At 42.3% G+C, this 22,462-nt stretch overlaps 1 protein-coding gene across 4 annotated transcripts; it reads right to left on the bottom strand.

The window, feature by feature from the left end:
* Nucleotides 1–1,158: 1,158 nt before the first annotated feature.
* Nucleotides 1,159–21,112, bottom strand: LOC308369338 (AP-2 complex subunit alpha-2). Of its 4 annotated transcripts, XM_080843744.1 has the most exons (24): nt 20,853–21,112; nt 16,592–16,660; nt 14,405–14,547; nt 14,019–14,212; nt 13,680–13,809; nt 13,282–13,383; nt 12,998–13,106; nt 12,747–12,897; nt 12,376–12,544; nt 12,089–12,226; nt 11,809–11,991; nt 10,504–10,601; nt 9,701–9,932; nt 9,190–9,363; nt 8,569–8,733; nt 7,805–8,016; nt 7,307–7,372; nt 6,776–6,858; nt 6,396–6,484; nt 3,629–3,753; nt 3,316–3,432; nt 3,072–3,141; nt 2,774–2,908; nt 1,159–2,522 (listed from the first exon to the last, which is right to left on the bottom strand). In XM_080843744.1, exons 1-24 carry the CDS (start codon nt 20,917–20,919, stop codon nt 2,445–2,447), a joined length of 3,099 nt encoding a protein of 1,032 aa, XP_080699870.1. In that variant the 5' UTR covers nt 20,920–21,112; the 3' UTR covers nt 1,159–2,444. The 4 variants fall into 4 exon arrangements, with proteins under 4 accessions (XP_080699870.1, XP_080699867.1, XP_080699868.1 ...); XM_080843741.1 differs by lacking the exon at nt 7,307–7,372; XM_080843742.1 differs by lacking the exon at nt 7,307–7,372 and having other exon boundaries at nt 2,774–2,847.
* Between the last annotated feature and the right edge of the window lie 1,350 nt (nt 21,113–22,462).

Below are 22,462 nucleotides of genomic sequence, written 5' to 3'. Positions count from 1 at the left end.
CCCTAAAAGCATACCATAGCTTACTCTTATGTCATATTAAATTATGAGACACAAAATCATTTTAAGCCTGATCTTTAGTTTGACATAAGGCAACCACTCCCGTAAGCACGTCATCGGCAAGTTTTCTCTTTGTTTTTTCACAATTATAGTAGGCTAGTAGGCTACATTACCCTTTCAACTAACAAAAATGTCAATCCTATAGATATTTTAAACAAATAAGCCTAAACTAACGTTTGATTATAGTATTTGACAATAGCCTAGGCCTATCTTTCCATTGTGTTGTTTTAGTTTAGTTTTAAGGTCAGTGGGCGTAAAATAAACAAACATTGGTTGGCCAATGAAGTGGCCCATACTCCAGTGAATCTCACTAGGCATTAGCTTCATTAAACCCCTAAAAACGCTGCTTTTCCTCAAAATTACAAATTTAGAAGTTTTCATGTTTAGCGTCCCTTCATTGCATTAAAATATGTCTACGACGACCTTTGCCTTATGTAGTAGGCCACTCGCGGAGCTATGAATATGCAAATGACCCAGGCTGTCAGATTCGTTGATTTTGAGACATTGGTCATAGGCTATGTCGCAGTTCCCAGGTGGAAATTCTCAGCCATGGCGTTGACTTATTTCGCTCATGATATGTCGTGTATCATATAAAGAAAACACTTTATGGACAGGTAAAAAGGTTTAAAAACTTGATTTTCTCTGAAAAGGGCCTTTACCGGATAATGCTTGCAGTAGCCCATTTGTACCACCAAAATTATTTTGAAATAATAATTTTAAAGCATAACAAAATGGAAATGTTTAAGAAGGCCTATCATATTGTTAGACAATTTTATAAAGTCATGATGGAAAACTTCTTGGTCATAATCTATGCAAGGGAACTGAACTCACAACTCTCTGGAAAACTGGAGATGAGCTGAATGGAATATCATGACGGTCCTGATTTAATTTGGTTTAACAAAACAGAATAAAGAGTAACACAATCATGTATACATTAGTGTGGGGCTCATATGTCATTATATGTCATGCGTGAAAGCATACCGCGTGGTTTCTTAAGAGAAAACCAAGACACTGGTTAATTGACAAAACCTGTTATATGATTGGAAGTACAACAGAAGTCTGGGTGTATATACACATTTATACACACATACAAAACGCAAAGATAACATAAATCAGTAACCAAAACATACAACTTGAAGGCACAGGGAGAACAGGCAGTGGCCTAGCCGGTACCTGACGAGACAGTAAAGTTAGCCAGTGGCAAAGCAAGTAAAGAGTGCTTCACACCCTTCATAATGGCGAGGAGACTGTAGTTAGCTTCACCTACACAAGCTATTCGAAGTTTCACCCGTCTCTGGTTGAGCCAAGTTTCCCCATTTCCAATATGGAGTCATAGAACAATCTGTAGGGTGATGGCTGGGATGCAGAGGGGGAGGGGGGGGAGACTGGGAATACAATCCCTTTATATTCTGACAGGCAGCCGGAGTGGTTTACTCAAGTACATGTGACGAAAAACTAAAAAACCTCACATGGACTCTCACAACAATTCTCTTAAAGGGAAGCATTTGTGTTTTGGGAGAGTTAAAAAAAAAAAAAGGCACTTTGTCCTTAGTGAATTTAAATACAAGATTCACATTTAGTGTCTCCATCAGCCAACAGTGCACGAGTCACTGTTTTTTGGGTGCATTGGGAAGATATCATTTATGCTACTTTAAAAATACAGCCACTTCAGCTACCCCTACAGGTGAAGCAGCAACAGTACACAATACTGATGATTCTTACATAGTATATAATGAGCAGACTCAAGGGGACTGAGCCTGCCAAAGGACACAATACTTTGCAACACAGTAACTGGAGGGAATACAACAGTTTGTGGAGTGAATCGTACAATGATAAGTGCATCTACAGGTGATACCTAAGTTGTTCTATAAAAGCAAACTTAAACATCAACAAACAAAAAAAACAAACAGTCTTTCCATTTAACAATGTTTCTTGATTATGGATCATTTAAATGAAGGCACAGTTGGATGCAGTCATTGCACAGCAAGAGGGGAGCTATGCCCATGTAAGAGCCCCCGTTCTTCCAGTTAAAAATACCCAAAACCCTGCATCTAAGTTGAGACAGAAAACCTCCCAACTGTAAAATCGCAAGATTTTAATATGTGTGCACATGGACTTGTCAGGGAACAGATTTAAAGCTATGAGTTGTTAGTAAAGCTGAGTAGTGAGAGATATACACTTTTATAGTAAAGTAAAAAATAAAAAAAGGAAAATATACACTGTACATTGAATACAAATTGATTTAGGGAAGCTTGATAGGTTTGTTTGGAGGGTGTGCCATACAGGTCTTAAAACATGAAGTGTGTCGGGGTGAATGGTATTCTAGACTCTTCTAAGATCAGCTGGCGTGGCCATCTGTCAGGCTTGAGTGAAAAAGAGCATTTACTTCAGAACTGATCTGACAAAAGGTCACAGAGCCTCTGTGACACAGTATCCCGGCTAGTTCTCAGAGTGAGACGATACATCTGCAGAAAAAGACAAAAAGGGGCTTGTTTTTAAACTAAACGAAGCAAATATTAACACTGGAAAACAAATAGGGTTCTCAAATGGCCCTTCTTAGCACATTCCAAACTACAACATACAACGTGTATGAAGTAAACATAATATATACCTAATAGCAAATAGTAAGTGTTCAGTGGTCATAGAGACAGAATGGTCATATAAGGGGTTTCCCCAAACTATAGCTCAGTGGGTGGAGGACCTGTTAGCGACCTACCTGTGCTTGTGTGTTGGGCTCCAGCCTAAGCAGGCAGCCCACCTGAGTGGTTTTCGTGTGGATGACTCCTGCGCCTACAAAGTTGGAGGGGTTAGGGTCTACCCCATCCAATAGAGCTACTCCAAAGCCAATGATCTAGATAGCAGACGAATAGCAGACGAATAAGGTTTGGTGCTCACAGGTGAGAGAAAAGAACAGGTGTTCCTCCAGAACTTGTGCACCATCAAACTATACGTAAATGAGATGCATACTCAAGCATTAGGAAACACAAAGCCAGCACTCCTTTAGATAATCATACCTTTGCCTTGGTGACTTCAGTATCCATGGAATGCTTGGCTTTGAAGATATTCTGGACCTCCTGTGTTGGGCTGATTAGACACAAGGGTAGATATCTCAATTAAACACTGAACATACAAAAGGTTTTCAACCAATTAAAGCATTGATATAAAAGTATTTTTCCATATTTTGTAATATTCAAGTAAGTATGATGTATGTAAATATCCATTTTATGACATTTAAACAAACAAACTCAAATATCTTACGCGCTAAGTTGTTTCCATCGCTGGAAGAAGTCTTGTGATGTCATCTCTGTTGGCTGGAAAAACTTGTTCAAAGTGATGGGTAGCTTGACAGCAATGTTCTGGAGAATGCCTCCATATCTGTAATGTTTCCAAGCATTAAAAACCTTCCACTATGCTTGTATCCAACATTTGGTGTCTACGCATTACTTGATTCCTCTAAGTGAAAAATGTAAGGTCCTGTTCAGTGTCATATTTACGGTGTATATGTTAAGTATTTGAAGACATTTTCACTGAAACTGCAAAACTGTAACACAATAGTAACAAAACCCATTACCTGAACTGGATGTTGAGAACAGCTGCTTCTACAAAGTCAGAAACACACTCAATGTTGATGATCTGTTGGAGCTGTGCACCTCCATCCACTGTGGGATCAACTGGTTTCGGCTGTACGTTGAGCTGTGAACAGGTCGGTTAAAGATGGACTGATGTAAAAAAAAAGAGAGCCCCTCACAGACCGTTTAATGTTTACAACAACACACCAGCCAAACAGTTTGACAGTTTTTTTTTTTTTTTTTTTTTTTTACACCTGGCCAACTAACAGCATTCGTTTCATCTAAAACTGAACATACAAAAAAAAACATACGAAAACACCAAAGAAACATGGTGTCAATGTATTGATCTTAGTTTTCCTAACGGCGGTAACATAAAACCTATGTTTTACTATTTATTTGAGAAGTCAGTTTATTTTACTACCGTTTGAGGCCAGATGTGTTGACTACTTTCTGTCCATTAACTACATATGGCAGAAGACGTGGGATAGCATGCCCAGTGTGCATGCCCCGTATGGGATAGGTTGACTCTTGTGTGAAAGACCCAAGAGATGGATGATGCACTACGGGGCACCCTGGGAGTAGTATGGTAGGACAAGGTGTATGGGACACCTGTGTGTCCCTGTGTGTGTGAAGTGCATGGGCACGCTTCCCAAAGGGGAAGGCTGTGTATGTGACTGTACAGCGTCACTAAGGTTAAACATCACCGACTGGCACAGAGTCCCAGAACCATTTGAAATGAAAGGGAAGGCCATAAATTACATCTAAATGATGACAATGTTCAGTACAAACATTGGTTTTGCTCAAGACAGTTAAGTCCTTGTATGTATGTATGTAATACAAATTATATATATATATTTTTTTAATATTTTTAAATATATAGGTAATGATTTGCGTAGGAGGGTTATGCAGTTTCCCCTCACCATTTTTAAGATCTGTTTTTTCTAAGGTTATTCTTTTTATTCAGCATTATGACATTTCAATCAGCATTATGACACATGGAGGCCCCCTAAAAGCTGAATTCGAAGAAATGACACTAGCCTACGGGATAGCCCCATGGTTAAAGATTGGGCCAATTCTGTGATTACATTATGATTGAAGAGTGGATAGAAAATTCAAACATTTCTATTGAACTTCACTGACCTTCTATTCTATTTCTATAACGTTTTAGAATTTTCAAGTATTTTCACTGTGTGCAAGAAACCTGCCCTATTGAATCCTCTACATCAGTGGTTCTCAACCTTTTTTCAGTGATGTACCCCCTGTGAAATATTTTTTGAGCCAAGTACCCCCTAACCAGCGCAAAGCATTTTAAAAAGAATATGTAAAAAAAATATGTAATACACAGCGCTATGCCATCATTGTCTGATTTATTAAACTGTCAACACTGAAGATTGAACATTGTTGCATTGAACTGAGGGCGTTTGCAATTACATTTTAGTAAGAAACTTGTGCTTGTGCTTCACTGAAAATCTTTGTCAGTCTTGGTGACAGGGAGACAACTGCTGTGATCAAGCTCTTCTGCACAGTCTGTTTCTCTGCTTTGTTTTGATCACAGTCATTGCAGAGAAAGAGGCCTCAAATAAATATGTGGAGGCAAAGGGTAGCTGCTCCAAAGCGCTCTCTCCCAGGTCAGGTTGCTCCTGTGTGAGTGTGGATGTGGCAAACTTCATCTGGAGGCCACGGTCAGATGACACTTCCAGGAGTGTTTCCAGATTAGTGACAGGTAGCTTACTTCCACATGCTTCGGACAAGAGAAATGGGGTTTTCACCCAATCCAGCTGTGTAGACTTATCCTCCATATCAGGAAAGTAGGAAATTGAAAATTAAATGTTTTAACCAAATTCGTCAAATGTCCCACGATGTCCAACTTGACTGGAGCTCTGTCCACATCCTCACTAGAGAGAAAATCATCCATCTGAGGAAAGCAGGTAATATTCCCCTGTGCAGAGGCTCTTCTCCACAGCTCTGCTTTCTTCAGGAAGCCTCCCACCTTGTCATACAGTTTTAAAATGCTGGTGTCCTTTCCCTGCAGATATATTCAGTTCGTTCAGTTTGCTGAATATATCTGCCAGATAGCACATATTTGCAACTGTGTGGCATGCGGTGATCTGTGCTCAATCATAAAGGTGTGTACTTCAGATCGTAATTCCCACAGCCGTTTGAGTATTCTCCCTCGAGAGCGCCAACGCACTTCTGTGTGCAGCAGGAGTTGTGTGTGTTCAGGTCCCATGTTTTCGCGAAAACAATTGCGCTTATAATACAATTACTTGCCAAAACGATAGAAGACATTCCTCCATAATACCTCTTTTTAAAGAGTTTGTTGCCATTTCGTGATTTCCGCTAAGAAAATAATTGTTTTTCACACAAATGCGTACCAACCTTCTGACTTGCGTACCAACCGGATACTTGCGGAATGAATGAAAGAAGCAAAAAACCTGTTGCCAATGGCAGCGGTCATAAACTTTTCGCATTGTGAATCAAGAAATTACAAACCTGTGAACGTAGACATTTAACCCACATATGGATACATATCAACAGAATTTTTAGGAACATTCTGAAGAGCCGTATAATAACTATTTTTAACGGATTTTTGAATGGAGGCTAATTTTAAATATATCTTTAAAAAATCTCACGTACCCCCTGGACTACCTTCACGTACCCCCAGGGGTACGCGTACCCCCGGTTGAGAACCACTGCTCTACATTTACACCGAGGCAAAACTGCTGATGGGTAGAAATTGGTCGCTTTTCTGAGCTAAAAAAGGATATGAGAAGCAAGAGGCTCCTGGCAGACCACTGAGGTGTCGAAACTGAGGAACTGTGTAGATGTTTTGTTCCCAAAGAACACATACATCCGACCTACAGCAAAAGACACAAAAGTGAATAGGTGTAAACTGATGTCCAGCTGAAGCAAGGCGGCAACACTTACCACTGTACCACCAACATCCATATGAATTACTAGATTATTATATTACTATTAATATTAGAACTTTCCAGTAATATCAATTTGTTACAGAGATGCAACACTGCTGATGGGTAGACATTGGTTCCTCTTTTGAGATAAAGAAAAGGATATGAGAAGCAAGAGCATAATTATAATGATAAATACTATAAGTCCAATGTGGATAAAACCCTCTGAGAGGCACTCACCCAGATTCTGCCGATACTCGCACTTCAATCCAATCTGAAGCAGCTGGTTTTCGTACAGCACCCCATTGTTCTTGCAGACGAACCTGCCCAAAAGACAATGAATAGTAAGAGGCGTCCAAAATACACGGCAAGGCAAGAGGATGCATAGCTTGCCCAGAGTTTTGTGGACACGGACACACACACACTCACACACACACACACACACACACAAAGGCCATCCTATCCAGAGAATTGTTTTCCTTGAGTAAGAGCCTTGGTGATAGCTTCTGTGACCAAGATAGACCAAGATACCAATGAGACGTAATTTAGTCTTTAAAGTTAAGCTACATTATGGTTGTTGACCCCAGAGCCTGTCCAGCTGCTACCAAGTGAGGTTAAGTGAGGTTATCATAGAAAAAAAAATAAAAAAACACATGCAACTTCAACAGTAAAGCCAGTAAAGTGCGACTTGACTCCCTTATTCCCTCAAAACGACACCAAAAGTGTTATGAACTTGGGTTGAATTTTTGAGCCTTCTTTTAGGCGCCTTACTTGTCAGTTGGCTCCTGAACATCAGCCAGAATTGAATCAGCCACATGGAGGGACTCTGGTGTTATGCTGCAGCCAAATGCAATACATGCACACATGGTGATGTTTTTCATACTACATGAAAGTTCACACACATGAGCTAACCAGCCTTAACTTAAGACGACATTGGCACAAAAGTCTTCATACTTTTTAATGCACTGTATTATGTGTGTTGTATCTTTTTCTTTTTCTCTATTTCTATTTTTATTTTTTATAATTGTATGTCTGTTACTTTATATGGAACTTGGTGTCTGAAATAAAGAATTTATATTTACAAGCTCACCACTGAGCTCACGGTTTGAACGGTCAGTGTGGCCATGTTAAATACACACAGGCCAGACACTAACCTCCTTACGGTCCAATTTCATATTCTCTAACCACAAAAGACTTGCGGAAGAGCACGAATAAGCAATCTCGCCCCTTGTTCTGTGCATTCCGAGGACTCCATCAGTTCCTCCTCACCTTGAGAAGTTATCATCGGCCACGGGAGCAGCGGAGACAGCAACGGGTGCTGCTGCTGCGGCTGCCATTGCTGCGGCTGCTCCTGGGCTGCTCTCTGAGAACACGTCGATCAGCAGGCTGGCCGCAGTGGGAGGGAGGGCGGGAGGGGTGGAACTCAAGGGGGTGGAGCTTCCCAAACCCAGCAGGTCTGGGGAGGCGGTGGCGGCGGCTACCTGTTATGAGGCAGAGGGGCAGTTTGTCTTTGAAGAATTCTGGAGTTTTGTGATGCTTTACAGTACAGACATCGTTCCGTTTTTAATATCCAAAAGGTTTCCCAACAATGCAGCGCTAATATACCATTTGAGATGGGCAAATTCTGCAATCCAATGATGCATAATACAGCTTTTAAATGGGGCAGGAACAAACAGCCTTAATGCGATAACACATACTGTATAACAACATAATGAAGGAACAGATCACTCAAGTCCATACTCAAATAGATAGTGCTATGTCAAAACTTACCTGGAATCTGTTGAGCTAAAATGCTAGTGTAAATCAGTAGCATTACTGCGACACAAGGCATTTTATCCTGTTAAATGTTTTTGAAAATATGAAGTGAGTGCAAGAGTAAGGCCTGAAGGAAAGCACCGCAAAGGCATGCTGTGCGTCAGAAGGCTGCCACATGACAGCATGCTCTCGCACACAGACGCAGACACACACACAGACACAGACGCAGACACATGCCCACGCACACACACACACACACACACACACACACACAGGACCTGGTAGAATGCTCCAGCAGAGGCTGCTAAGGGGATAGCACAGGCCTGAGAGGGAAGAGGGGTGAGGGGGGTCTGCAGGAAGGATGAGGAGGACACTGGGCGTGGCCGGTTGGTGGGGGGAGGGGCTGGAGCCAGCAGATCCCCAACAAAGGATGCAGGGGAGGTCTGAGCAGCCGCAGAGAGGAAAAGAGCAAAGGCCCAGCAAGGAGGGTAGCGTTGGGAAGAAGAAGGAGAAGGAAAAAACAGAAAAGTCATGGAGGATGAAGAGATGTGAGGACGTTGCAGAGATATAAGAATTCAAATGGATAAAGCAGCTCTGATGGAGAATGTCCATCATTTTACATTTCTTGTAAAATGCAGTCAAGTCCCAACCTGTGTTGCACACCCAGCTGTCCATGAACACATGTATTATCTTTCAGAGCTAGCTGACTCATAGCTCAGTTTAAACCACCTCCCTTAAAACCCTAATCTGGCCTATCTTTCCACACCCAAAATCTAAACTCCTGCATAAATACCAATGACACTAGTGAGTTTGTGTTTGGCATGTCCAGACAAACTAAAACACTGTGATGAAGTTGTCTTCATAAGTAAAACATGGAACATCTCAAAAAGCGCAGTGACCTTGGCATTTGGAGGGGTAGTGGTATGATTTGTGCCTCCATCGACGTTGGCGTTGCGCTCCTTGCGATTCTCCTCGATGTCGGGCACTGTTCCAGGCCCTTTCTTCCTCTTCAGCTTGGCCAGGATGGATGACTCCCGCTCTGGGAAAGGAGGCATCTCCTCCAATACTGTGGCCTAATTAGACAAAGACAGTTGACACAACACCACCATGACTGAGCACCTGTTTTTAAAATAAATCCTTTCCTTCACTTCTTCAGAAACGGGCCAACAAACAATGCACTGATGAAATAATTACATCACAAACAACTGCATTTCCTCTGATGTAATTCATGCCGGTTGTGTCACCAAAATAAGAACAAGTGCATTAATCACGAAAGAGAACCCTTGTGTACGTCTAAGCTAATCTTATTAACATGGCGGGACTCTTCACCCTAGAAGATAAGGAATATACCGAGTTCTGCTAAAATGAAGCCATTGAATCCAATGATTGAAAAAAGAAGCCATTCCACACCAATATGTCTGTGCTGGCAATGCAGCTGAGGCGCAGGTACTCCACGGCGCGCTGCTGCAGCTCCACGTCTGCGTTGCGGAGCTGACTGTCCGAGCGCAGCACCTCCTGGATGGTGCCCTTCACCTCGGGGAACAGGTTGATGAACTTGATGTAGGCCGACAGCAGCAGAGCTCGCGTGGGCACCGAGCACAGGTGGAACTTGGAGTGCAGCAGGTTGAACTGAACCAGTGGACTGAAGAGACAGGGGGACACAGAGAGTTGTCATGGGTCATAGGTGGGCATGAAATTGGGAAGTATGGTAACTATATGGTTAAAGCTCTCAAGACACTAGGCATAGTTTCATATATTGCGGTGTTCCAAATTCTGAGGACTCCATCAGTTCATTTTCATTTAGATTCATTTTATGTCATGCATTGGCCTACTGTACTTCATTTTTTGGATGCCAACAACATAACAATGCCAAACATAGGCAACCCGAAACAGACATAAACTAGCAGAGAAATAAGACTTAGGTATTGAAGTATTGAACTGAATATTTAGGCAAAAACAACCTAAAGTTATCAAAATGCGCCACGTTTCAACCAGTTATGTTGTGATGTTGTAATGTGCATAAATCTTGAGTAAACATCATAAGAAAGGGCACTAAACTCAGCCTCTAGAGGGCGCTACAACACCAAAAAACCAAACTGAATAATGCTGTACATTCATGCTCACTACATTAAGGCTTTTACCATCCCGCCTCGGCAACACAAATCACACTAAAAAAGGCACTTAATTCATGTCGTAGGGTAGTAACATGATACCTGGACCGTGGGTCCCCTGCGATAAGATTTCCAAATTCTCCCAAGATGTACCCTCCGACCTTCACTAGATTTTCATGGCAGGCTGGGGCTTGCAAAGCCTGCGAAAGGAGGATCAGGGCTGATGTGAGATTGGAGTGATTCAAGCTACACAGGACAACTGGCATTGAACAGGGAGAAAGAAAATGGGTCAGCAAAAATCTTATCTGATTTTTGAGGAGAGAGAGAGAGAAAGAGAGAGAGAAGGAGAGAGAGATAGAGAAAGGGATAGAGAGATAGAGAGGGTGGGCAAATTGACACAAGGCTGGGAGGAGCTCAGTGTTTGTGGGAGATGTCTTGCTCGAGGTGCAGTAGAACAGGAACCTTCAAAACTCAAGATGATCTGATAAGTCAGATCTGAGATCTGAGTTTCGGTTCCTGTCACAGAATGGCGAAAAACAATGAAGACCGCAATTTCAACCACCATAGAAGGAGCTGAAATTGATGTCTCTATTCATGTTTTGTCTATAATATAACTGATTATTTTCATGCATGTTGGTATAGCACAGGGCACAGCATGAGGACATGGGTAGGATGGGGACTTTAACTAGGCTACATCCCTGAGCTTCATGCAGACTGGCACCTTAATCTACATTATTTAAGGACCACTAAGGGATGAGCAAAGTAGCCAATGAAAAATGAATCGCTCATGCCAGGCTGAATAAAACTGCGGGAAACCAGACAACCTGCAACAGTATGATAGGGATTAATGTTTTTGGGTTTTTGGAAGTGACCTACCAGTGTGAGACAGTTATGTAGAGACAGACACAAGCCGAGACTGAGGGAAGCAAGAACAAATTGGGTTTTTGTGAAAAGCCTCTTTCATAAATGAGGCACCCCTACACTGCCATGAGAGTGGCAACAGAGAGCCGTTGCTATGGTGAGAGAAGTGAAGTGCACTAGCCCTGGCAAGCAGACGTGCTGGTGGCGGGAGGGACAGAGGGCGAACACAGAGGACTTTTGTGAGCAGACAAGTTACACACTGACCGACATACTTGTTAAAACTCATTGGTGTTGGTTAATTACTACATTGCCTCTGATTATGAAAACTCCACACAGTTAAGAAGAAAAAAAACATACAACAAAAATTGAGTAATAGAAACATTACATGTCTTCCTATGAGGTAATGCATTGACAAGTGCATTCAATACTAACTCAAAATGAGAACTTAGACGATAGGAACTGCTCTAAAAATGGTGCAACTACTTCAATAACATAACTGACAGAGAAGGAGGAAGTTACTGAAGGTAGAAAAAGCCAACACTGTACCTCAAAGACCGTCTTCGCAGCGTAGCCTTGCACATCGTCTCTGTTAATAACGATCTGGATCACACGATACCACACTTCCTCGCTGACATAATCTCCTGCAATTCTGATGAGGTTCAATATGGTGTCCACGTACCACGTGTAGTCTACTGCGTATTTCTCAGCCAAGATAGCCACCTTCAGCACCTGTAGATGACCGACAGATGCACAACGTATACAGTGACTCTGCTTACAACACATCACGTCAATACTCTAAAGTAAATATTATGGTTGTGAAACATACAATTTCTTCTCTAATAGAGTAGTCGGCTGTCTCCAGGTAACTGAGCATCTCAGCAACAATCTGTTTGGCGTTGCTACGGTCACACATGGCATAGAGGAGGTCCACCGCACGCTGCCTCACGCTCACATCTCTCTCCGTCTGGAGCACGGCGAGAGACAAAACGAAACGAAAACAAACAGAGAGATTATATTTTCACGCTCTCAAAGTAAGACGACTTGTCTCGCAGACAGAGAATTTCTGACAGAAAGCCGACTGTTTGAGCCGAGTGTGGAATGTGGACTGGTTACCTTGAGAGCGTTGATCACTGTGTCGATGTGCGTTTTGACGGCCTCGTGGGAGAACTCCGAGCTGGCCAGCGTGCACATGCTCTCCAGGGCCAGGTAGCGCAGGTTGGTCTCTCTGTGCTGCAGGAACTGGCCCAGCTGGTTACAGGCCCGCACCAGCAAGGTGGGCTCACTGTATAGACGAGAAGCATCAACTGTTAGCATCAAAAGTTATGTGACAATACTTTCTATGATCTCATCTCATTCTTCTCAGAGGTGTTATAACTGTTACAGACGGTTAAGTGACTGACACTAAACAGTTTCTGATTCCCTTTGAACTTCCAAAAGACAATTTATTGCTACTGGTGTAAAGGGGTGCCCTGGTCAGTGCTGACCTGTCGTGATGAATGATGAGGCTGATGGCCTCAAAGAGCACCGCATTCTTGGCGTTGGAGTGCTGGACTTTCTTGGACTTGGGAGGTTCCTGGGCCTTGTTGAGGATGGTTTCCAGACACTCAGTCAGGCGCCCTCTGATGGCGGCATCCTCTGCAGGAAAATGCAGGTGAGGAGTTTCAGATAATCACCATAATTACAAAATCAGGTCGGCTGTGCACAAAACACACACATCACACACACACACACACACCTGGTGGAGGGTAACACTGTAAAAGTCGCAGCAGTTTCACGGACAACCAGGGTGCTGCGACAAAGTAGTATGTATAATCCTGCAGGTCTGTGGAAGCTGACGTGACGATCTAAGGGAATGAGAAGGCATTCAAAAAGCTCATTAACACAAAAAACACCACATTCATAAAACGGATCTGTTTATTAATGTCCGCCCACAGGAATCTCTACTTGATATAAACTTCTATCTTTTAATTTGCTAAAAGGCCATATGCTGGCTTCCTCCACAGTAAATCCCCATCCTACCCGACTGAGCCGGGCCACCGCCAGTGAGAGGGAGGTCTTAAAGTCATCTGGATTCTTCTGAGCCAATGTGGTGATCAGACTGGTGGCTGCAGTCACTACGCCCTGTGCAGAGGGGAAACTCACGCTATTACACAAGTAACTACATTACTACTACGGGTATTATTATCATTATCAAATGTGTATCTACCATGTTTTATAAGATAAGATAAGATAAACTTGTATTAATCCCGTTAGGGAAATTCAGGTGTCAAAGCAGCAAGATTATGAAGTGAATAAAAGGGACAACAGAAACAAACATACACATAAAACATTAATAAATTAAAAACAGTCCAGCTTCCTCCACGTTTTCTAGACATATACATATTCTAGACTAGAGATGATGGTATGGCCATACTTACCAAATGCTGGTCATTGAGAAGGTGAACCACACGAGCGGTCCACTCCCCCATGGGGACCAGGTCTGGGGAGGTTCGGTTGAGGCGCAGCAAGCAAAGAGCTGCACTCTGTTTGACGCTGTCCATTGTGTCCCTGTACCACACCCACACACACACACACACACACACACACACACACACACACACATACACACACACACACACACACACACACACACACACACACACACACACACACACACACACACACACACACAGGCAGAGTGAAATTCCAAGCCTAGACTAATATTATCCCTGTACGTCACATTTCTCCCATCTTTTAAGCACTGCAATCCAGCTCACCCTGCTACCAGGATGCGTGGCACATCTGCCGCAAACGCTTCTGCCATTTCCCTGCTGCCCACATTGGCTATACAGTGAAGGGCCAGATTCATGAAGGTGGGATTCCTGCTGGAGAGGTCATTCTTAATGGCGTTGTTGATGAGCCTGATGAGATCACTGTTGGAGTTGACCAACACTGAGATGAAAAGGTAGCCCTGCAAGGACAGAACAGCATTAGCTTACAAACAAGCATACTATTCAGGGACAAAACAGTTAAACAGACAGGGCAAATGAGATGTATAAATATCAGAAACATTCACGTATAAGCAGTAACCGGCATAAGTAGCCCGCTAAATACCTCATAGGTTCAAATCTACCAGAAGATTGTAGTACAAGAACAAACTTACAATCTGTTTTTCTGTGTATTTGTTGGAACTCAGGAGGTTGACAGCCTCCATGTGACCAAAGTCGATATCATGGCCCAACAGGAAGATGAAGAGGAGCTTGCACACGTACTTCTTCTTGCTGTAGCCATCCAGGGCCTTGTCACCTAACGCACATTACAGATTACATTGAATTTGTTTGGAAATGTTTGATATTATTTTTTATTTTAGAAGTCCAATGAGCCTATTATCAATTAATGGTTTATTTAACTTGAAGAGGCGGTGGCTACACAGCCAACAATATTTAAGCATTCTTTACATTCTTTGTAAACAGACTTTGTGTGTTTCTAAGCCACTACCTAGTGTTGCATGAGGTAGTTAAATAAGCTACAACAAGACACAGCCTTGACTTCTCATACAATGTTACTGAGCGTCTGCTGAGGCCAATCCACTCCTAAACACATTACCCTGTTGCACACGCTCAAAACAACCAGATATAGAACCGTCAGGCGTAATGGTGCTCTGCCTGGGAAGTGGAAACAAGGTGAGTGAGTGAGTGAGTGAGTGAGTGAGTGAGTGAGTGAGTGAGTGAGTGAGTGAGTGAGTGAGTGAGCCAGGGACACAAGGAGAGTGAGTGAGTGAGTGAGTGAGTGAGTGAGTGAGTGAGTGAGTGAGTGAGTGAGTGAGCGAGCCAGGGACCCAAGGAGAGTGAGTGAGTGAGTGAGTGAGTGAGTGAGTGAGTGAGTGAGTGAGTGAGTGAGTGAGTGAGTGAGTGAGTGAGTGAGTGAGTGAGTGAGTGAGCCAGGGACACAAGGAGAGTGAGTGAGTGAGTGAGTGAGTGAGTGTCAGCCAGGGACACAAGGAGAGTGAGTGAGTGAGTGAGTGAGTGAGTGAGTGAGTGAGTGAGTGAGTGAGTGAGTGAGTGAGTGAGTGAGTGAGTGAGTGAGTGAGTGAGTGAGTGAGTAAGCCAGGGACACAAGGAGAGTGAGTGAGTGAGTGAGTGAGTGAGTGAGCCAGGGACACAAGGAGAGTGAGTGAGTGAGTGAGTGAGTGAGTGAGTGAGTGAGTGAGCCAGGGACACAAGAGGAGTGAGTGAGTGAGCCAGGGACCCAAGGAGAGCGAGTGAGTGAGTGAGTGAGTGAGCCAGGGACCCAAGGAGAGTGAGTGAGTGAGTGAGTGAGTGAGTGAGTGAGTGAGTGAGTGAGTGAGCCAGGGACACAAGGAGAGTGAGTGAGTGAGTGAGTGAGTGAGTGAGTGAGTGAGTGAGTGAGTGAGTGAGTGAGTGAGTGAGTGAGTGAGTGAGTGAGTGAGCCAGGGACACTAGGAGAGTGAGTGAGTGAGAGACCAGCAGCCAAGTGAGTGGGAGAAAGGAGTGTGGTTTGACCGTGAGGTGGGGAGAGAGCGAGAGTGGCTGGTGAGTCAGCAGCATGGGACAGGAAGCTGACCGCTGCACTTTCTCTCCCCTGAGAGGAAGTGGCAGTGCAGTCCTCCCTGCTCATTCACCCACTCTACACTACAACATTACTTCAGCATGACAGAAGAGAAAAGGAGACAGCTACATTCCTCGGGCCACTTAAACCCACGGCACCACATACAAAGTCAGTCTTAACACCACACGGGTTCATTCGACCCAAAGGGACATATTCACACACTACACTCCAGCAGCACAAAACTGATAAAGGAAGTGGTGAAGGGTGCACTCTAAACTGAGGGAGTGGAGAGGGGTGGAACCGTCCCGTGACGGGGATTAGGTGAAGGAATGAGACGAGGATTAGACCACTACTTTCAAAGGGCTGGGAAAAGGGAAGAAGGAATATGGTGGTATTCTGTCTGTCTGTCTGTCTGTCTGTCTGTCTGTCTGTCTGTCTGTCTGTCTGTCTGTCTGTCTGTCTGTCTGTCTGTCTGTCTGTCTGTCTGTCTGTCTGTCTGTCTGTCTGTCTGTCTGTCTGTCTGTCACTACAAATGTAGCGAGTGTTGTGTCTACGTTGATGCTGCTCTAAGGGAAGTTCTGGGGAATAGCAGTGGAGAGATCAAGTATCCTGTCCTACACTAGCCCATGCTCGTGCCTGCCTAAAACATGCTGCTTTCAGTACTTTTCCAAAAACTGCCAACCATGGCCGGATTCCAATGCTCAACTCTGATATAAAAGCATGAAATCAGACATGACCAAGAATTTCCCTTTCATCTCAATCTGAAGTTATATTACTTTACCTTTAAACTTGGAGCGGATATTGGCCAACTCTTTGTTAATCCTTTTGATCTCAGCTTCCTTGCTTTTACCTGTGAAGGAAGGGAGGGTGTTGTGTTTAGGAGAACAGTCTTTTTCAGAAGCTTCTAAACATAGATAGTTTGGATAAGAACTGCTGCAAACAAACACCATCCAAAGGGACATATTGACATACATTATTAAATACGTTATTTGTATATGACGTTATATTCAATATTAGAACAAATATTACTAAGCATTTATCCAGTATAACTGTCTATTTAAAAAATGTTGTTTGTGCTACAACTTGTACACTAAGATGACCATTCTGTACTCATATAGTGCATTGGTTCCACCACAAAAATTGGGGTAAATTGAACACAAACATTTTAAAATGACTCTCCTTGGCACATCATGGCAACCATAGACACAGGTGTTCCTGGACCACCATTGCCTGTGATGTTGCTTTTTACTTACATCAAGGTGGGACGATACAGAATAGTTGCATGTCATATGGTCATATAGTATTTAAATAACTTCTTATTTTATTTGTTTATGAGGTCAATTAAATATGGACAACTGATAATAATTGCATAAATGTTATGAAAAAGACCTTGAAAGAAGGCTTCCTGACCTGAAACACTACATTAAAAAAAACTGTTTGAGAAGGCCATACACTGATATAGAGCTAAAATCATCGGTGTTTACAATAATATTGAACACAAACAACAAACACATCAAGCTTTTCTCTTTCCTCTGAGAAACACACCACGTCTGAGAAACATACAAGCAACCTGTGCCATGTGACGTTACACTCGACTGCAGCATTTCAAGGGCAGATATACAGCAGCTGTAAATAGACACTCATATGTTCTTAGGGCCACTGAGGACTGTGGGGGAAAGGTTGCTACTGATGTGGGTCAGACCAGTTTAAGTAGACACATGAACAAGAGTCTTGAAATTTAAAAATATCATCATGACCATTACAGTGTATACTTCGCACCAATTGTTCGGGAGATTCTGAGTAGATTCTCAGGACTCAGCATTATGAAAGATATAGTTACTAATTTGACAATCTTATCTTTCCAATGATTATGTTATTTATTTAAAGCATGAATGCATTGAATGAATAATTAAAGACTGATACTGAATAATGTAAGACTGATTGTCATTTGATGTATTTTACTACACTGTGGTGTGTTACACATCTCCCCCAATCTAAATAACAATGTGGTGAAAGTGTGATTTGATGTTCCTTTTCAATGAGGACGCAGCGAATTACCAACAAACTGAGACGAACTTACTTAAGAAGATAGAAGCTTCAATCCTAAGCAAAATGGTTAATCAACGTAGGTAGTCAACATGAGGTTAACGCAATAAGTATTGCATAAAATGTCCAATTGAAAACGTATTCATGAGTCCTTATCTTTCCCAAGGACTTAACTCCATACAGATACAGGTTATTACTCTCAATGGCACCTCTTCAAAACTCCACCATACATCTTCAGTGCAGCTCCATAAGAACCCACCTAACATGTCTACAACTTAACTGGCCGCACATCAAAAATAAACCAGGGGGGTATTCCAGTTATGCTGGAGTAAGTGGTAAGAGGTTTCTCCCATAATGTCAACTGAAAACAACCATTAGGCATATAACAGCGCACCACAGTCTAACTGCTGGTCATACTAGTAGTCCACATATATAAGCCTGTTAATCTCTGCTGTCTGCTACTACCTTGATGCAAGCAGACCAAGCAGCACAATTCTAGGGCACCGCTGGGTTCATCAAATATTCAAGAACTCTTCCTTTGTTCTCCTAAGGGTGTGTAAAAATGCTATTGAAGTGTAAAAAAACAAAAGTACTGGTTTAAACAGTCTGCAGTACTACTGGGTATTTCTGAGACAGCGAGTTGGAGAAATGGCAGCATTCCATTTCCTATGTTTTAAAGGAAGCAACCTCAGCAAGCTTTACTCTTAAAAACTAGACCTGACTACTCTGTGTAGTCTGTATTCCAATTCTTGTTATGTACACCATAACCAGAAATGAAAATTTGAGAGGTAAACCTGTAGCTTGGATTTTAAAGTAGACTGTCAGGGTTCCGGGAAGAAATCCTACGCCCATAGAGTACTTTAAAGATGTTATTCGCTTGGCCTTCACAACCATCTTACTTAGCGACGTGCCACTATTACATTAATCGGTCTAAAGTTACTCAATCTGGCTGTGGAGATGTTATGGCACAAGATGTCTGATAACCTACATTTTATGTGAAACGCTTTCTCCCTCATTTCAGCCATTAAAGCGAGGTTAACTAATGTTATCTTAACGTAGATGCTTGCTAAGTTATTAACTTGCCACACAGCTGACCAGTGGCGGCTCGTCCATAAGGGCGATTGGGCGACGCACTGCCTATGCGAAAAAGAAGAAGGGGAAAAAAAAAAAAAAAATTATAATAAAAAAAAAATTCCTGATGTATAAATTCAATTGCACGACTACATGTAAATGTAAATTTCATATATTTTTTCTGTCGGATTCTACCACTAGACCGTCTTATCTGCCTCTGTATGTCATTGTCGAATCAGGTAACAGTCATTCAGTCAGCCTAGAGTCAAGATTCAAATGGCCCCGCCCCTTCAGGGCGATCTGGGACGAAATGAAAATCGCCCCAGACCTCTCCCATTGACTCCCATGTTAAATGCGTTTTTTTCACAAAACAGAGCTCTCAATGCATTCTCTATGGCTTCCGGGAGGGCTCGCCCCTCCAAGTCTAGTCATAAGTAAGCGACGCAAAAGGCTATGGTAAAAGCCAATAAGGACGTCACACAGCTTCGACAAAGGCATGTCAAGATGGCACCTGTTCAGCACAACAATTCCATCCGCTCTTTGACAGAAACTTCTTTTTAGTCAGCGTAATAATGAAGATAAATTGACCAAAAAAACAATTAGGACTTCCTAGACCAAAATTATCCATTCAACAGTTTTCTACAAAGGGAGGGAAATTGGAACAAAAGAAAATCGCGGTCGTGAAGTGGCTAACGCGGTCTGTATTTCTATTTACCACTGTCACTTTTCATAGGTTTCACAGTGTGAACTATGTTTGAATCATTTTTTATGTGATGACTTATTTTGCTTTTGTAAGCCAATACTTTCAGTCAATAAATATCGTTGGTTTTGACGTATGTTGCCCCCTTCTTTATGTTGTTAGTGGACATATCATGTGTCCTGTTCAGCTATGTTACAACATACAACATTTGAGACGTGTGGATAACGAAAAAGTGGGATAATTTAATGTGGAGCCACATCATGTTTGCTTATGAAGGCTCCTGAATGTAACTTTCTTCCATAGCGTTCCACTTGTATCTTGCTACTCTAGTTATGTAGAAAGAGGGGAGATATTACTGTTGGTTGCTGCCAATAGTGGAAAAAAAGGTATTGCTGCATGAGTAAATCGGATAACTTAATGTACCTACTGAATAGGTCGCCTTAATCATAAAAAAAAAAATTGCCCCCCCTGAGAATTTTTTCAGGAGCCGCCACTGCAGCTGACTACATGTTCACTGGCTATAAAAGTTTACCGACACTGAGGAAACATAACGTTAGCCAGCTATTTCCATACCCTCACCCTCTTATACTATTATCAGTCACCTACATGACTAACTAGGTAGTTGGTAGTAGTTGTAACACATCGTTGCTAACTAGGTCTTAAACATCTTCCTGGCTCATGTCACACCCACATTTTGACTGAATAACATTAGCTAGACAAGATGTCTTTGCTAATGTTATACATCAATCTAATCTGTACCACGACTACACTGTACATATACAATGGTTTAACAGCTATCTTACAGACACGCTAGTTATTAAAGTTATTATGAATGGATAAAGTAATGCCAGCTACCTAGCGAGCTAATATTAGTTTGCCAAGTTGAGGTCAGCCAACTACACCTGACATTAGCCATGTTAACAGACGTAAAAAAGTTAACCAACTAACGTTGGCTAACTGATCAGTGTTCGTGCCCTACTTGCAACAAAATCAAGCTTAAATGCCTCATTCTAAATCGAACAACTTTGTCTCGCCAGATCTTCGGGTTCTGTCGGGGAACAAGCCCATGTTGGCGAGCTAACCATACGTGCTATTATATATATAAGCTAACTTTCTCAGTTGCTCTTTTAGAGCAGCTGTCTTACTAGCTAATGTTAGCTTGCTAGAATGCCCCAGCAAGCTAACCTTCTGGTAAACAAGTAGGGAAGACAAAATTTTCACTTACAATTTCTTATGTCAGAAATGAAAACAGCAAGGCCGCGCATTCCATCTCCCTTGGAAACAGCAGGCATTTTGCTTTTAGGGCGATTTATCGGTGGTTCACTGTGTAATCAGTTTGATATTTTCTTCAAGGTACAGACTTAGTTTGAAATGAGGGTGAAACCGGGTAGGACGGTCGTGGAGTTCGTGACCGTTCGAGGAGCTTTCGGCTCTTAGAGCGTCAGTAAAATCGAATTCCTAAGTGCTGAGAACGCGCACATCTGTTTGGGCGTGAAAAGTGGTACACATATCATGGCGAGGACGAGCATGTGTGACCTAACGAACAGCTACGGAAGTTGCTCACCAACCATTCCCATGGAGGATTACATTCTTTAAAAGACCGAAGATTATCCATACTTTATTCTCTTCACATATCTACTGGTTTACGAGATGTTGAGAGTCGCGTGCGCCTGCAGCAAAATGCTGTTCTTGGGGCAGATAAGATGGCGTAGGCTACGCTGTCAAGGGTGCATATAATTCTGTCCCTTGAATGTTGATTAAATAGTTTTCAAAATACAATATGGGAGAACTTTGACAGAATACCCTTTTACTAAAGAATAAAGAATCTAATAAAGTTTTGGGGATAGGGGATGTATCTGGAAGGTAACATTTTAGGTCACAAATGCAGCTGCAGATGCTGTGTTGCCAAACTATAAACCTCTGTACCACCCCCACTACCTGGTGTACTCCTCCAACAATCATTCAAAATCATTGAAATTGCAGTGATCAAACCATATATTTAAAAAAAACTAACTGTCATCATGATAACCTGGCTAACTATAGGCCTTTTTCCAACCTCCCGGTCAAAATACCTACAAAAATATATCAGCAAAGCAACCTTTCTACATAAAAACAATATCTAAGAAGATCTCTAATCTGGCTTTAGAGGCCATCACAGCATTGGAAAGGTCTTAGTCTAGTTCTAAATGACCTACCAATCGCATCTGATCATGGGTGCATTTAAACACTGTTTGTTATAGACCTTAGTGCTGCTTTCAACACTATAGACAGAGATGGGCAAAAATACATCAAAATGTATTTTGATACAAAATACAAAATACCCCTCAAATAAATGTATCAAAATAAAATACAAAATACTGTTGCCAGAAAATGTAACAAAATACAATACATGTATTTTGTATTTTTAAAATACAGGAAATACTTTTTCTGAATTTTCAGTTTTCTCACAATTTGGTATAGCAGAACATTCAGGTTTGGGCTATTCAGTGGCGTAACGTAGTAACCACGGGGCCAGGTGCAGGCTATTATGACGGGCCCATGTCAGCGGTTCCCTATCCTTTTTTTCATGTTTGTAACCGCCGCCACAGGGCTCTCATTGCAATCTCTATGGCTTCCGGGAGGGCTATCCCCACCGTGCTTTCGTCATACGTAATTGCCAGGTAAGGACTAGGACGCGATCTGGCACTCTGCGCCTGGGCCAGACTCTCCACTTTGTGAATGAGGCGCGCCTCACCTAGGATGCGATCTGGCACCGATGATACTCTTTAACGTTGTTGAGACTCTTACTAAAGATCTTACTCATTCTCACAGAGACAAAACAATACACGTAGCCTA

This window comes from Sprattus sprattus, assembly GCF_963457725.1.
Source record: "Sprattus sprattus genome assembly, chromosome: 8".
Lineage (NCBI taxonomy): Eukaryota > Metazoa > Chordata > Actinopteri > Clupeiformes > Clupeidae > Sprattus > Sprattus sprattus.
This window is presented reverse-complemented; position numbering and strand designations above follow the sequence as displayed.